Consider the following 15,232-nt stretch of genomic DNA (forward strand, 5'->3'; position numbering starts at 1 on the left):
TTTGTTCGCTGGGCGCAAATCTAGTACAGGGCGCATGTTTAAGTCCTTTTTGGGTACAAGGAAGTACACTGAATAAATACCTTTCGTTACCTGGGATAGAGGCACAACCTCTATAGCTCCTTTTTCTAGTAGTTGGTCCACTTCTTGAAGAAGGATGGCAAGGTGTTCTGGCGACCCCTTGGGGGTCTGTACGTAGGGGAACTGTTGAATTCTATACAGTAGCCGCGGGCTATGGTTGATAGTAACCAGCGGTCTGATGTAATACCCTCACATGCTGGAAGAAAGGATGTTAACCGGCCCCCGACCGGCGATGCATGGGAGGGGACCCGAAACTTTGAGTCATTTGGTGTTGGTGGCTTGGGAACCTCTAGGGGTGGGACCCCGACCTCTTCCCTTGCCACGACGTTGTCCTCTTTGGTTATATTGTCCACTGGTGCCTTGGTTGGAGGACCAGTTACCTGCAGGGTATTGCTGCTGCTGTTGTTGCTGCTGGCGTTGGCCTCGAAAAAAACATTTGTTGCCATAACCACGTTTGTTGGGAGGCTTTGAAATTTGATCTAGTGTCTTGATTGTGTCAAATTCCTTCTTTGCGGTCTCTAGTGCCTCATCCACCGCCTTACCAAAGAGGTTTGCATCTTCTATAGGTTTGTTAATAAGAGATGCTTGTGTTTCAGGTTTAAAGCCTGAATTACGTAGCCATACATGGCGTTTGAGTAGGATTCCTTGGACTAGGGAACACCTAGCCGTCTCTGCAGCATCCAGAGTATTTTTAATGATGATTTGGTTGACTAGGGTCCCTTCAGTCACCGTGGCTAGAAGGCGAGTACGTAGGGGTTCTGGTACCTCCTCAATTTCTTTACGTAGTTTGCTCCATTGTGCATCTGCATAACTTGCCAGCAAAGAGTAGTTGTTGGCAATTCTTGTGGAAATGGCAGCCGAGGCTGTAATCCTCTTTCCTAGGGCATACCATTTTTTACCCTCTTTATCTGGTGGTGCCTCGCTAGTTGACAGCGGGACCCTTGCTCTCTTCCTGGTATTTGTCACCACTAAGGAGTCTGGTACAGAGTGGCCCCTGATGAATAACGGGTCCGATGGAGAAGGACTAAATAATTTTTCTATGCTCGGGTTGACCCCTCTGATCAACGCGGGAGTGGATAGTGAAGGAATAATTTGTCTCTTTACTGAGGCGAGGAGGGGAATGGTTTGGCTGACAGGGGGTTTCTCCTTAATGATCTTTTCCACAAAGTCGATGTCAGGAGAAGTTTCCCCAGTCTCGAATTCGAAATGCGCTGCTGCCTTGCGTAGGAGTGCATTAAAGGTAGGTTGATCGTCCATAGGAGATGTATTCCTAATAGGTGAGTCTTTGGGTGGGGACAGGTTTATGGCTTCAGGGTCTGAAAACGCTGATGGGGACTGCCAGGGCTGTGAAGCGCCTTCTTCTGGGTGTTCTCCGAAGCCCCCCATCACCCATATCCGGGTTGTCATCAAAACCTTCCTCCTCTAGGTTTTGTTCCCCTTCATTGCCTAAGAATTCGTCATCCTCCTGAAAGTGGGGGCCTCTCCAGTGAGGTCATATAAATCTACATCCTCTTGGGGGGGGATCAAACAGCCTGGGGTTCTTGGCCCTGGGATCCTCATGAGGTCCCTCTCTTGATCTCTTGGGTGTTGGAAGGTTCTGAGTCTCCATAAACCTCTCCATCTTGTCCATACAAAACTGGAGTCTCTCTAGGGTTTCTTGAGGTACTCCGGAGCGGTCAGGGGGAGAAAAGGGAGGGCCTTCCATTAGAAAACGCTTCGACCTATCCCATAACGTCGAAGAGAGGTTCCCCTCGCCTTCTGAAAAGCCTTCTAGTAGGCTAGGAGTCCCTCTCGATGGAGCGGGCGGTTCCTGCCTTCCTTCTGACCTTTTCGGCGTTTCCCAGGCCTTATGAGCGGTAACCGACGTCTCTTTCGCTGTCCGTCTCTGGCTATCGGTGGAAATAATCCGCGCCAGGCTCTCGACAACTAAACTGTCTGTCGAGGGTACCTCTGGCGTCGACGTTACAGGTGTCGCTTGCTCTACGCCGACGGGCGCTCTCTGCTGGTGTGCGTCGTCTGGCGGTTTAGTGATAGCGCGCTTATCTGGGGGTAGCCCAGTCGCTAGTCGCGTTTGCGGATGCGAGGGGGGCTTCAGACTCTTACGGTCTGAGGAGGCCGCCAGTAGGACCTGCGTCTCCGTTGGCGCTAATGCTCTCTTCGGAGTGGGGCATATTACTGATGCACCAACGACAACACAGAGGCCACTGCTCCCAAAGGCAGGGCCTATCGGAACCGTGTGACCTCCGTCTGTGTCTGGTCCAGGCCCTAGCCTTTAGGCATGGAGGAGTTGTCTCCAGAGGGTACCCTGCCGGTCACAACTGATGCAGTGGTACCCTGCAGCGCCGCAGCCTTGGCAAAGATGTCCAATATCTTTCTGCAGAAGCTCTCCCATTCCTCCGGCATGGAGGACAGGGTAGGAAAAGGCACCTGTGCCGGACGCTCAGGGGACCCCATGGAACAGTGGCTCTTCCTCTTCAAAGATGACGAATGCCGGCGTACAGACTCAGTCGGGGAGCGGGACCTCTTCTGATGCTTCTTTTTCTTTTCAGTGCGCAGAACCGCCTGCTACTTGGGGTGTCGTTCCATGCTACCTCGGAGCTTCTCCCTTCATCTTGTGGGTGAAGGTAAAGGTTTTCACACTCTCCCAGAGGGCATACGGTTGCATGGACTGGCATGACCCACAATCCTAGGTGTCATGGTCCTAGCCCAGGCAATACAAACAAATCCAGTGCAGATCTGAGACCGACATTTGCCGTCCGAAGTCCGTGCATGACTTGAAGCCCAAGGTCTTGTACGGAGTAGGCATGTCATACTTCAAAAGTAAGTAAATAAGTAAGCCTGATGAGAGTCTGATAGACAAACAGAGTGCGAGGAAAGAAGAAACTGAGGTCACAGGGTGCAGCGTCGCTATATAGTGGCCCAGACGTCATATATGGCGGGGGGGTCGTGGGGGTGCATAGAGGCTTCAACCAGGCCCCTAAATGTACTTCTGTTAAATTTATGGTTTTGTCTTGTAGTGTATTACAGAACTTGGGTTAGCAAACGATTCTGGACAGAGTAATTGTTCTTTAAGACATCCCTACGACCATCCGCATATTTATAGAATAGGACCTATCTTTTGACTTGGAGACTTGATCTAACACACTTCCTGAACCAGGTGTCTGCTGCCAGCCAGATTGGCTGGAGCAGCCAGTTGGTTCCCTGCAGTGATCCAAGTAGAAGTGGGGCTGTGCAGTTGAGAACTCTGGTGAGAGGGCTTTAAAAAGGCTGGTTGGCATTTTGAATCCATGCTATGCAGCCCAAATGATGGTTTCCTGAGAGATGGAATTGAATATTTCCAGCTTTTGCTGCCTTTTCTGCAGGCAAAACAGTTTCAGCCTGAGTAACTGAGTCCCTGTGGCCCCTTCCCTTCTCTTCCCTTCCCTTCCCTTCCCTTCCCTTCCCTGGGGAGTTTGGAGTTGGTGATGCCAGTGAGGCTATAAGGAAAAATAGATATGTTTTGTTTGTGCAGGTACTGCTGCTGAATAGGGTGGGGACTATTTGTTAACAGAACAAGAAGTCGGGGTTCTACCGAAGGCAATGGGGAGTCTCTTGTTGGATATTGGTTTTTTGGGAGGATCTGTATAACAAAGTATGGAAATCTAGCACTCTGAGGGATTGTGTCGCTTAGCAGGCAGCTACCCCTGGCACCCACAGTCTCCTAGACCTTCCAAACAGACATGTCCATTCTGAATTCATCACACAGTGTACTGTCCTCACACGTGTAGTGGGATGAGCAGGTGCAAAAGGACACAACCTGCAGTCAATTACCTCATGTCACACACATGTATTATTTGGGCTACTTTCACTGCACGGAACCTTCTTCACAGCCACCCTATGAGGCTTTGTCTTCACAGAGCTTTGTTGTAATCAGCCAAACTGTAACAAAAGCCCTGGCATTTGAAGTGCCCCACTCTTTGTGTTTTGGATGACATCTTTGATGCACACTTACCTTATTCGGGTGTCCAGTAGCTCCTTAATCATTGCCACCACCTCATCATCATCTTCAGAGGCAACTGGAAACAAAATATAAAGGAATGATGTCAGCATTTGAACCAATTTTCTACATAATTATTTATGTCAAACAGTCACAAACCTGCGATTCTCTTTAAAAGATACCCACTAACAACTGTAAGGGTGCAGAAGTAGGAGTCTGACACAGTGGTGGCATGTTTTTTGACCAAGACATTTACTTATATATAGAAGAGTAAAGAAAAGGAAAACATATCTCGCCCTATTTCTATGAGAGGTTGCCCTACCTCAACAAAAAGACTAAGGACTCGGTCAGGATGTCCAACAAAGTAAAATGTCCACCGTCCTGTGTCCAAACCTATTTCCGTCCCTTGCACTCTAGATTAACTAAGGAAAAACTGGGTGCCTTCTTGATCCAGAAGGAGGCTTCTCTCGTTCTGGATGCAAAATCAAATGTCCACAATGAGTGGTTCTTTAACTTAGTGGTTCTCGATGTTGAATTCTCTTCCAAACGTAATACAAAAAAAAACTGTTCCAAAGTATCAGGGGGGGACTCTTTGCCTGTTCTTTCTTGAGCTCACAAATGTAGCATCAAGTCTGGTTCACTATCCTGCCAGAATTGACTGTGGATCTTCGTTTTCCAGAAAATGTTTCTTCATTTGGCAATGGGTCCTCAACCCTGTATCGTCACTTCTCGTGCCGCTCTTTCATTCTTATGTGGGTCTCAGACCCCTGTGGGTTGTCTTGGGATCTCCTTGACTTGCTGCGTAGCTTGTTTCTCTGTTGTGTGGGTCCCAGAACTGTTTAGGTTATCCAGGGACCCCCAACACTTGCTCTGGGCCCCATCCCCTTGATTGTGTGCTTCATCGGATTTGTAAGGGTCCTTGACCCCTGTATGCTGCTCTTGCAGAGCTCGCCCGACTTCGTATGGGTCCCAGATCCTGATGTGCTGCTGTTGAGGAGCTTCCCTGACTTCATATGGGTTCCAGACCCCTTCCTCAAGTTTATCACATATTGTACCCAGGCCTGGTTCATTAACATGCCAGGCGCTGGTTTTCATGTGACTGTCTTAGTTTTTCCCAAATACTGCTATGAGGGAGATGAGGTTCTTCAGCCTTCCCCAACCACCTCCTTCGTTCTCTTCTATCTTCACCACCTGCTACGGTAACTCAAATACCTTTTGTGGCATTACCGGCTTGCTCGAATGGCTTCGCGAAACTGCTGCTTCCTGCCGCGGGCTTCTGCACGTCTTCCAGTGGTCTTTGCATGCCCTCGCAGCGTTCCCAGGTGTGGTCCCTCTCGCTGTGTGCTTCTCGGCCTGACTGCGCAGTGCGACTCGTCGTCTTCCCGGCCCTCAATCCTCCAGCCTGGTTGTCGTGGAACACAAAGTGTATTCAGCGAGGCTCCGTCAGCCTTTCCTGTTCTACGTGATGAGCCTCCAGCCTGCTCTCGGTTCCTGAAGATCTGACAAGGTACACAGTCCTTCTTCCCTTTTTATCACTGGGGCTGACTCTAGTTAACTGTACCGCGTAAGTTGGTTCTGTGGTGGGCTTTTGCCTCCTTGCCTGTTCTTCTTCGCGTCAGCGGTTGTATGCACTCCATCTCGGTAAGCTTCACACTTCCTTGTCCCAGTAAGATCTGTATGGATGGCGTCTTCTACCCTACAGAGATACATAGACATGTGGAGGACCACAGTGCGCTGAAAGGGGTGAAAGGAAAGAGGGGACAGAAATGGAGGTGGTGTAATGCGTTCTCCCAAGATAATGGTCACTGGTCCCATGGAGAGCTTGCCTCCCCATGAGATCCACCCGCTGAGGGGTAGCGGCCTCACCTCACTGGTTTCATGGGAAGGGACACCCCCCATGGTAGCAGTGACAATACACTGGGATTCGTCACACAACCAATACTGTTAAAGGGGAGTTGCTTGTGTTAGACAAGAAATGAATTTACCAAGAATCCGACAAGGCTTTTGAAGCAGGTACCTTTGTCTGCAACCAGAGATCTCAAGTGGTGTCATGATAATTGTAATCAACTCAAGTCCTTGATTTTCTTTGCATGCTGATGTAGGTTTACTTTCCCATTATAAATCCTGCACTACAAGCATGACAATACTAAAGAAGACTCAAACTACATAAATCACACTACAGACATGGGAAAAATGGAGATCGGAATGTGCTTTTTTTAAGCAAGGCATGTGCAAATACACAAAATAACAGACGTTCTGCAGCAGCAGCAGCAGCGAAACATAGTCTTTTTCTTTTAGATAAGATTTGATAGATTCCTAGAGTGGAACATTAATTTTCCTCATCACAAATATAAGAAATATAACCTCCATAGTGATTTAGTTACACCAAAGCTCCCCTTCTTCAAAGCTTATTGGAATCTTTCTCTTGCAGCAGCCCAGGTAGGGAAACTGCTCTTTTGAGCAAAGCCATAGCTATATAATTTAGAACCCCCCACACACCCCTCAGTGCCTGGACATTCTTTCATGCACTAGGGGTTCCAACACCATACTGTATACATGGTCTTCATGATCCAAACACCAGTTCCAAGTTCTTACGCAGAAAATCACAGGACTATGCATGCAGGGATGGATGGCAGGATGTGAGTTCTGAAGTAACGAGTTATGGCTTACGAGGGCCTGAATCCCCAGGAAAGCAATATTTTCTTTCTCTTGACATACACCCCTGTTCGCTTTCCTTCCAAACCTCTTGTGACAGAATACACAGAATGTAAGTGAGTGCTGTTTAGGGGGGGAGGGGGGGTGGATTGCGCATATGCCAAAACGCCTCAAACAAACATGTTACGTACAACGTACTAGCCTAATAGAGCTTCCATCTAGAAGCGACATCCACAAGTAATACTCGCCAAAAGGCATCAAGCATAGCCCATGCTGTCACCCAAAAATTCTCTACAACTGGAAAGGGCATCTCAAAAGATACCAATGCTGCCTTGGATCTGGTGGATTATATATGAAATACATGACAAATTCTGACTGGCGATTCTGGCCTTAGCCACCTTATATCCAGATGAAACGCCATTGGGTGTATAAATAGTGTCCGACATGCACAAGGATTTTGTCCTGTGTAAAGTTCGCCTTGCACGTGCCAACAGGGGGAAACTGGGGAACTCTTGGAGCCAAAAGCTCCTTGATGCAATCACTGGAGCCGGTAAATCTGGGGATCTTGCAGAGCTCATGGATTCTTCCTACAGCTGGTTGTAGAGAGCAGGGAATAATGCAGCCTAAACATAGGGTTACAAAGCCAGGGTACAAATCTTAGACACCTACACTCAGCAGCTAAGAGACTACTTCCCAACTCCACACACATGAGATAGAAAGCCTGACATGGATCACTCCTGGAGCGCATGGGAAAGGTGCTCAATCATGAACTTTCACTCACAGTTACACACGCAGGTTCAGAAAGAGGGGAGCCATTTCCTCAGTAACCAAGCCGATGGAATATATGCACGAAATATCGACATAATTCCCGGCCCTTACTTGAGTTTGGTGGACCAATGCAGAGGCTTGACTCATATTACACAGCTTCCCTCACCTGAGGTTGGAAGGGAGGCAATACACACAAGGGGAGGTGTTCAGACCACAGTATTACAATCCGTACCAAAGAAACCAAGGAAGGAGCAGGCCAGGGAATCTCCCCATTATCCAGACTGTAAAATGAGGAAGAAATCCTCTGGCTTTGTGAGGGAGATGTCAGTATTCCAGAGTAGTGAGTGCAAGAGGCGCAGGAGGAACTGCAGGAGTATGAGGGTAGTAACAGTTTTAGTTAGACCAGACCAGTCATCTAAAAGAAGAGCCATTGATCAGGAGGTAGCTATGTCGAGGGAACCACAGTGATTTGGAAGCCAACGTCAGACTCTAGGAGGTACTGTTGAAGACCTAAACATAGAGGCTTGCAGGGGCCAGGCTGAAAATGCTAGGGGATTTGCAGAAATGAGCCAGAAGCGCTAGTTTACAGTTGGCAGAGAGAGCAGGAAGGTAAAGCCCCAATGCTGTACAGTTTAGCCAGAAATACACAGTTGAGGTTCAGAGTTTGAGGTTCAGACTATAGCTGGCGAGTGAAGGCCACTGGCTCAAATACAAAAGCTCTATAGTCCTCACTCAGATGAGGGAGTAGGGAATCCTATCTTAAAGTGTCCAGGCAGGACGTGGGGGGAACACCTCTCAGAGTTGTCCAACCAGACAACAGCAGCCAACAGACTCCTAGGGCAAGAGGAGGAACAATGCACTTGGCCCACTCAAGAAACTACCATATCGCTGAGGACATGAGTGGTCCAACTATTGACCCAGTCCCAGAGGTCCAGACCTCATCAAGGATAAGGAAGTGCCCTGGTACCAGAACTCTGAGATTGTGTGACTTTGTTGGACATTGTCTTGAGTGTAATCATCACTCACCGACCTCACTTCTACAATAAGCCTTGGACATCTGAACTCAGGGTGGCTGGTCTTCAAGAGCTGGTAGTGTACAATATTGTTTCACACATCCCAACACTTACCTTAGATAGCTCACCTCTGTTGTGGAGCTAAACCTCTAAATGTTCATGCAAACTGTGCCAGAGATTAAAACGGAACATCAAGAGATTACAGGCCTTGTCTGAGATCAGGACAGGGAACCAAGTTATTTACAATCAGGGGTGTTCCTTACTCTTTATTTTTTTTGCTGTTTTTTAATTATTTATTTATTCAGAATTAATCAATAAACATACATACAGATCAAAGCTATTTACAAAGAATAATCAATAACTAATGACAACTTATCTCAATTACAATATATGAACATAATAACTCCATCTACAAAAGTACAGTGTAAGACTTGGTATACATCAAGAAAATTCCTCCATATTTTCTAGAACATTTTCAGTTTCCTTTGTCTCCTGAAAATTACCAAATCCATATCTGCAAGAGAATGCATCTCAGAGGGTGTTCCTTATTCTTGAGGGCATCAAGTCCAACAGGTCTTCAACAGACAGACTCTGGCGGTAAGACGCAGAGTGGAATGAGCAGTTACCTGTTGAGTTTAATCCATCCATTTTGCATGGGAAATCCTGTTCTGTTTTCCTTTTCATATGCCACTGCCTACTTTGAAACAAGGTTTGATCGATCACATGGTCTAGTAACAGAATGCACCGTTCCCCCCTCTTTGTGAAACCTGTCTGAATAAAACAAATTGCTTAGCTGCAAATAGTATGCACATTTCCTCTACTGGCGAACTGCTTGGTCTAATAGGTGGTTTTCCTGGGTAAAATAGAAATCGGATAAAACTTTAGTCTCGAAAGAAGAAACTGTCCTTTACACAACCTGAACAGCATGCAAGGCTGTACAGGGTTTCTCTACAAAAAAGCCTGCAACTAATTAACACTCCTGAACCCTAGAGGCCCTTTTACTGAAGGTAACAAATCATACTATGGATGGGACGGAAAATAACTTCTTACACAAAGCAGTAAGACCGACTCAGGAAGTTGGCAAATAACTCTGTTTTATTGACAAGTGTCTAAAACAGGGAGTAAAACGTACATCAACGGACATCGCACAGCATAATCTCAACGCAGTTCGTAAAAAATCACACATTTTAATACTAAAAGTTTGTCATACGTGACCTCATACTACGTGGCAAACTAAGAAAACCTACTTGGGATTGTGGTTAGCTCAAGGGGTACATCTAAGTATACTTTCTATATGAGATAGGATCGTGAAAGGGTCTCAATAGTCGGGTGGGAACCCATGCCCTCCCTTAGTGCAAGTCATCTTTGACAGAAATTAGAAACACAACACTTCATTGGCTCTCAAAATATAAGGCTCTTCGTTATACGATCAATCTGGTGCACCATGCTCTTCATCTATTTTCATCCTCGGTTAACGTGATCAGAGACCGTGAATTTGCTCATATTCTAGCACTTAATAGTCTTTAATGAAGACACGTGGTCTGTCCTTGAAACTTAACAAGGGATGCCTCTGCTTCTCATGTCTACTGTTCTTCACAAGCTGATAACCGGTTATTGGCTGCTCCCAGTCTTTGACATCAAGCCAGACAGCCTCTTGGTCTTGCTTCAAATTCGAGTCTATTTCTTAACTGCGACATCTGTGTAACTTTTCAATCCATCTTCCTTCATGGAGACTTGTTTACTAAATTAGGTCATTGAATGTCCAGAACTCTATATACATATGTTTGCGGCACCGCCTGCAGTCTGCATCCTACGTATAGCCAGCCTTAAGAATACATTGTATACTTGCTTTGCAGCGTATGTACAATTGTAAAACGGCTTGTGTTTTCTGCAGTGCTTTTCACACATGCCATCTTCATTCTGCACATTGTAGAGGAGGTCCCAAATAAAGCCTGCACTCCAACTGTCCATTTTGAAGTACCAGGAACATTCACACCGAAATATGTGACGCATGATGAGCAAATAAACCATCAGAGAGCCGCAGTAGGGCTCTGTCCAGTACCTATCAGAAGAACAGCACCTATTCAAGTACCAATACCAAGAAAACCATGGACAGTAAGGTATCCATTGAGGAAACCCTATCAACAGATGAAACAAAATGAAGATCGTCTGAGTACAGTCCCTGAAGAAACTAAAAAGGTCTAAATGGAAGACGAATGGTGACGTCACAAGAACCCGGACTGACTCACATATAGAAGAAATGACGACCAGAAAATGACGCAAGAGATGAAATGCCACGAACAAGGATATCGTGAACCTAAAGGGAAAGGACGATGTCAAATGTAAGAAGCTTAAGCTGTAAGCATGGCAAAGAGATTTGACCAGTTTACAAGTGTACATATGCTTGGAACCGCAAGAAAGCTGCGAAAGTTGTGCGGCTTGCTATGCTTAGTAGAAGGATAGTGAGGCAAGTGCCACTATACATAATCTACCTCAAACGAAGCACATTATATAAGTGTATTTCCACTTTGCACAAGAAGCAGAATCAACCCAGGTTACTAAAGGCCACACGAGAAAAAGCTTCATATTTAGTAAAATCGAGAAGAGACGGCTGAAACGAAACTCAGCAGAGGCAACTTGTGCCAGAAAAGCCAAGGCCGTACCAATAGAAGAGACGAAGAGTAGCTACAGTTAATTGAAACTAGGAACAGAATATCCTGCCTCTGAAAGGTCGAGATAAGAAGACGAAGACAGGTGGTGGGTGAAACGAGAATCAAATACACAAATTGATGGAAAAGAAGCAAATTCACGGTGTCCGAATCACGTGACCAGCCGAGCAAGAAGAAGCGAGATCTCACACCTACGCATGGCACCAGGCCAGGCGAAGATATCAGAACCTTTACAGACAGAAGATCCAGTCGCGAGGCCAACAACAGTGAAATAATTGACACATGGCTACTAAAGTGATGATTGATTGTGTGTAAATTAGGGGGTGGGGGGAATAAAAATAAAAATAAAAAAAATGATGAGACTTACAACTGGCATGCCCTTATGCCATCCGTACCACATGCCTCTAACTGTAAGACCGGGCCTGCACATAGCTGGGCCCATGGAATTTGTATCTCGTGGACCAGTGCATGGTATGCCCTGTATGCTGAATCAAAGGTTGCCTAATACCTTAGCCTCAGTTTCCGCTAATGATGTTTCCCAGGCTCAATTCCTCTCGGATTTTACAATGCACCAGTATGCCTCCAGCGTCTTGCCGGTCCTTCCAGATGCTGGTGTCCATGCTGTGGAGGCTGCCTCTGTGCCTAATAATGGAAATAAGCCTGAGCCTGTGCAATTCATTCTGTCAGCAAATCCTGAACCAGAACCTTTATATTCTCAGGTTCTATCTGGTCAGTGGTCGGCGCATTTCTTGGCGTTTAGGTCTGCTGTTCCCGATTCCCAACAACAAAGAGACACGCTTAATGCTAATTTTCCGTTAGCGCACTCGACCCAAAAAATGACCTTGCCTCCTGACTATGTGGTGGAGGAGTCCTGCCTGCCTCTTAATGACCCAAGACTTTCTATTTCACCTGAATTGTATCCTACTGATGCCCCAGAGGATATAATTTCCCCTACCGCTTCTAACGGCTCTTCTATTTCCTCTTTTGCTAAACGTAAACCTGTGACCCGTCCCTCCTTTGGCTTTCCTGCAGTTAACAACCTTGATCTGGACTCGGCTCTTACTGCAATTAATACTTCCATTTTTACACTTAAAAAAGTATTTGAAATAATTGATAACAGAGCATCTGTACAGGAAAAAGCTATCACTTTATTGATGAATAAAATAGATTGGCTAGCGCTGAATTTCCTGCAGATGTTGGACAATGTAAATAGGTGTGCATGTCAAGCTGTCGCATTAAATATGTCTCCAGTGATCTCTCCTCCTCGGGCCGAGCAGGTTATGGTGATCTCACCATCCACAACAGCTAAAGAAACGATTGTAGTTGAGGTCAATGACTCTGAACATATGGTGGACATTGATTTGCCGGAATCTGAGATTCAATTATATGAGGTTTTTTGTCACCCTTCGCAAAATCAGAGAAGGAGAAAAAGAAACAGGAAAAGAACCTCTGATAGAGGTATGGATTCTAACTCCTCTCCTGAGCACCGAAAAAGAAAAAAAAAAAAAATCTCCCGATCCCTAAAAAAAATTAAAAAATGAAATCAAAAACTAAAGCTTTTGTAACTAATCTCTCTGAAGTTAACTCTCCCCCTGACTCAAGTCAAATTGTTGGTGCAGATAAAAATCTGCCTTCTACCAGCCTTGAGGATTTGCACTCGTTACCAAAACCATCTCGGTCTGAGGAGAGATCTCTGGACAAGGTGGATAGCCCTCTGGCAAACGTTAATCCAGCAACTATTGTGCCTGACCTTGCAGATGTTTCTCCTTCTAGAAATGATTTGAGGAATTTATCTATTTATTCTCTTAATAATTCAATTCTGCCAGAAGCTATTCAACAAAGTTTACATGAAAACAACAATAACCCCCAACCTTCAAGTCCCAAGTTCTGTGTCAACTTGGACTACAATCGATTGGCTTTCAGAACACTTGAACAAAAACGTAATGATATAATTACTAGATTACCATTCATAAAATCCCCTGTCTCAAAGTCTAGTGGTAGCACTCCATCTGAGCCCTTGCAGCTTAATGCTGCTGGGTCTGCCCCGGGTGTTTCCAGTTCTGAATCCTCTGCCCGTATAGACAAGGGGGTAATTTGTGATCCAGAGAATTTACAAGAGGAAGTTAGTTATTAGAATTACCATGATAGACAGAGTTTATTCAGACCCTTTCCCTTGTAGAGCTACTCTTCTTGCTGTTTTCCATCTCATTCCAGCTTTACAGCATATTAATTCTGAAGATATAAGTAGAGTATCCTACCCTAAACCTGCTTACCAAGACACTGTCGATTTAATTATACCATCGATAATAGTTAAAAACTATGTATGGCAGATGAGACATCTCCTAGAGAAAGGCCTAGCTCTAGAAATTGTTGAACCTCAAGAAAGCCCTTCCTTTACAAACCCGCAGATAGGAAAAGCAGACTGTACTATCATTTCGAATGTTGGTAGTGAAGAGCCCCAAAAATGCTGCTCATGTAATGCTGTTCCGCCCATTCCGCCTCAATTGGTCCCCTCAAAATGGGCTTGGCTAACCAAGAACGTGGGGGCTGCTGTGACAAAGCACTAGCTTACTGCCCCTCCCTTGTTTCATGAATGCTCTATGGTCTCATGGAACACGCGTGCATTTTCACACTTACTAGCATCTAATTCTAAGCTACTGAATAAGTACGATTTAATACTGTTACAGGAAACCTGGTTGATGCAAACTCCAGTTTGGCCTGACCATCTGGTAACCTTAGGTTCAGCCTCAAAGGCAGCCAGAGGTAGACCATCAGCGGGTCTTCTAATGGCAGTTCGTATTGATGCCCAGTTATACATGGACCAATTGCCATCTCCTGACCATGGGATACAACCAGTCATTATACGCACTCCAAACAGAAATCATCCTTTTTTTCCAATGGTAACGGTCTTGAATATATACTGGAATCCGCGGTTTCCAACAGAACCATTGTTCATAAGTAGAATTGAAGCTCTTCTAGATCAAACTCTGCTAGACCCAAACAATATGTTTACCATTATTGCTGGGGATTTTAATATGAATTTGCTAAATACTACCCCTAAATCAGATACTAGAGCGGATAAGTGGTCTTGGATAATGAAAATGAGACAATTTATATATCTGAATGGATCACATATAAAAGATACTCCTCCACACCCAACATGGTCTAGAGCCAATTCTCAATCAGTTCTGGACTATGTCTATATTTCAAAACACGCCAATAACTTAGTCCCTGCAATTGAAGTGATCCCTACTCAGGCTAGTGATCACGAGATGCTGGAAGTAATCTGGTTTCCTCACTTAGTTGATCCGGTCACAAACTTTATTGGTGATTTTGAAATAAATAACGCGCAGAATCGAATTAGATGGAACATTAATAAAATCTCTTGCTTACAACAAAAAGTTGAACTCCTGGCTGGAAATAAAGTAAAGAATTACCACACTTTTTACAATTACTGTATTCAGATCATTGTCCAGTCATGTAAAGGTATTAAACCAACATTTACCCATAAATATAAATGGAATTCAACTATCAATGATTTAAAAGAACAAGTTACTTTCTTACCTGGTAACGTTCTTTCGATGGGATGGTCCGACGACGTATTCCATATCTATGACAGGTAATGTCCACAGCTGTGCTGCTTCGGAAAATCTTTGGCGTCTGCATCCTGCGTCGATGACGTCGATGCACCGTTCCCGAGGACATCCTCTGACGGCCGACGTCACCCGATGTGATAAGTGGGACGCACGACGCCCATAGCCTCAGTTATAGTTTTTTCCCCAGAACGTGTGCCACCAGTTTTCTGCCAGTCAGACACACAAGGGGTCCTCCGACGTATTCCAGATCTATGACAGACTCCCAAAGCAGTACCAAGCAAGGAGGTGGGAAAGAATTTAGAATACAAATTTAGCATGCCCAATCAAATTGCGGAATAGAGAACTGCCTTGCCAAAACCCAGATCTTGCCCTCTGATGGAATCGAGGGAGTAGTGACGTACAAAAGTATGTACTGAAGCCCAGGTGGCTGCATCACAGATGTGACGCATAAGAACTCCCCTCTCCAGGGCAGTAGAC

The 15,232-nt window shown here is 45.5% G+C and overlaps 1 protein-coding gene across 2 annotated transcripts in view; it reads right to left on the minus strand.

Annotated features, from left to right (window-relative positions):
* NFU1 (NFU1 iron-sulfur cluster scaffold) overlaps positions 1–15,232 on the minus strand; it is a 338,080-nt gene that overhangs the window by 152,517 nt on the left and 170,331 nt on the right. For both annotated transcript variants that reach the window (XM_069618894.1, XM_069618895.1), the window contains one exon: positions 4,070–4,133. In XM_069618894.1, coding sequence (XP_069474995.1) covers positions 4,070–4,133 — 64 coding nt within the window. The remainder of the gene's footprint in view (positions 1–4,069; positions 4,134–15,232) is intronic.

This window comes from Ambystoma mexicanum, chromosome 10 (genome assembly GCF_040938575.1).
Source record: "Ambystoma mexicanum isolate Mex_15411 chromosome 10, UKY_AmexF1_1, whole genome shotgun sequence".
NCBI classification, from domain to species: Eukaryota; Metazoa; Chordata; class Amphibia; order Caudata; family Ambystomatidae; genus Ambystoma; species Ambystoma mexicanum.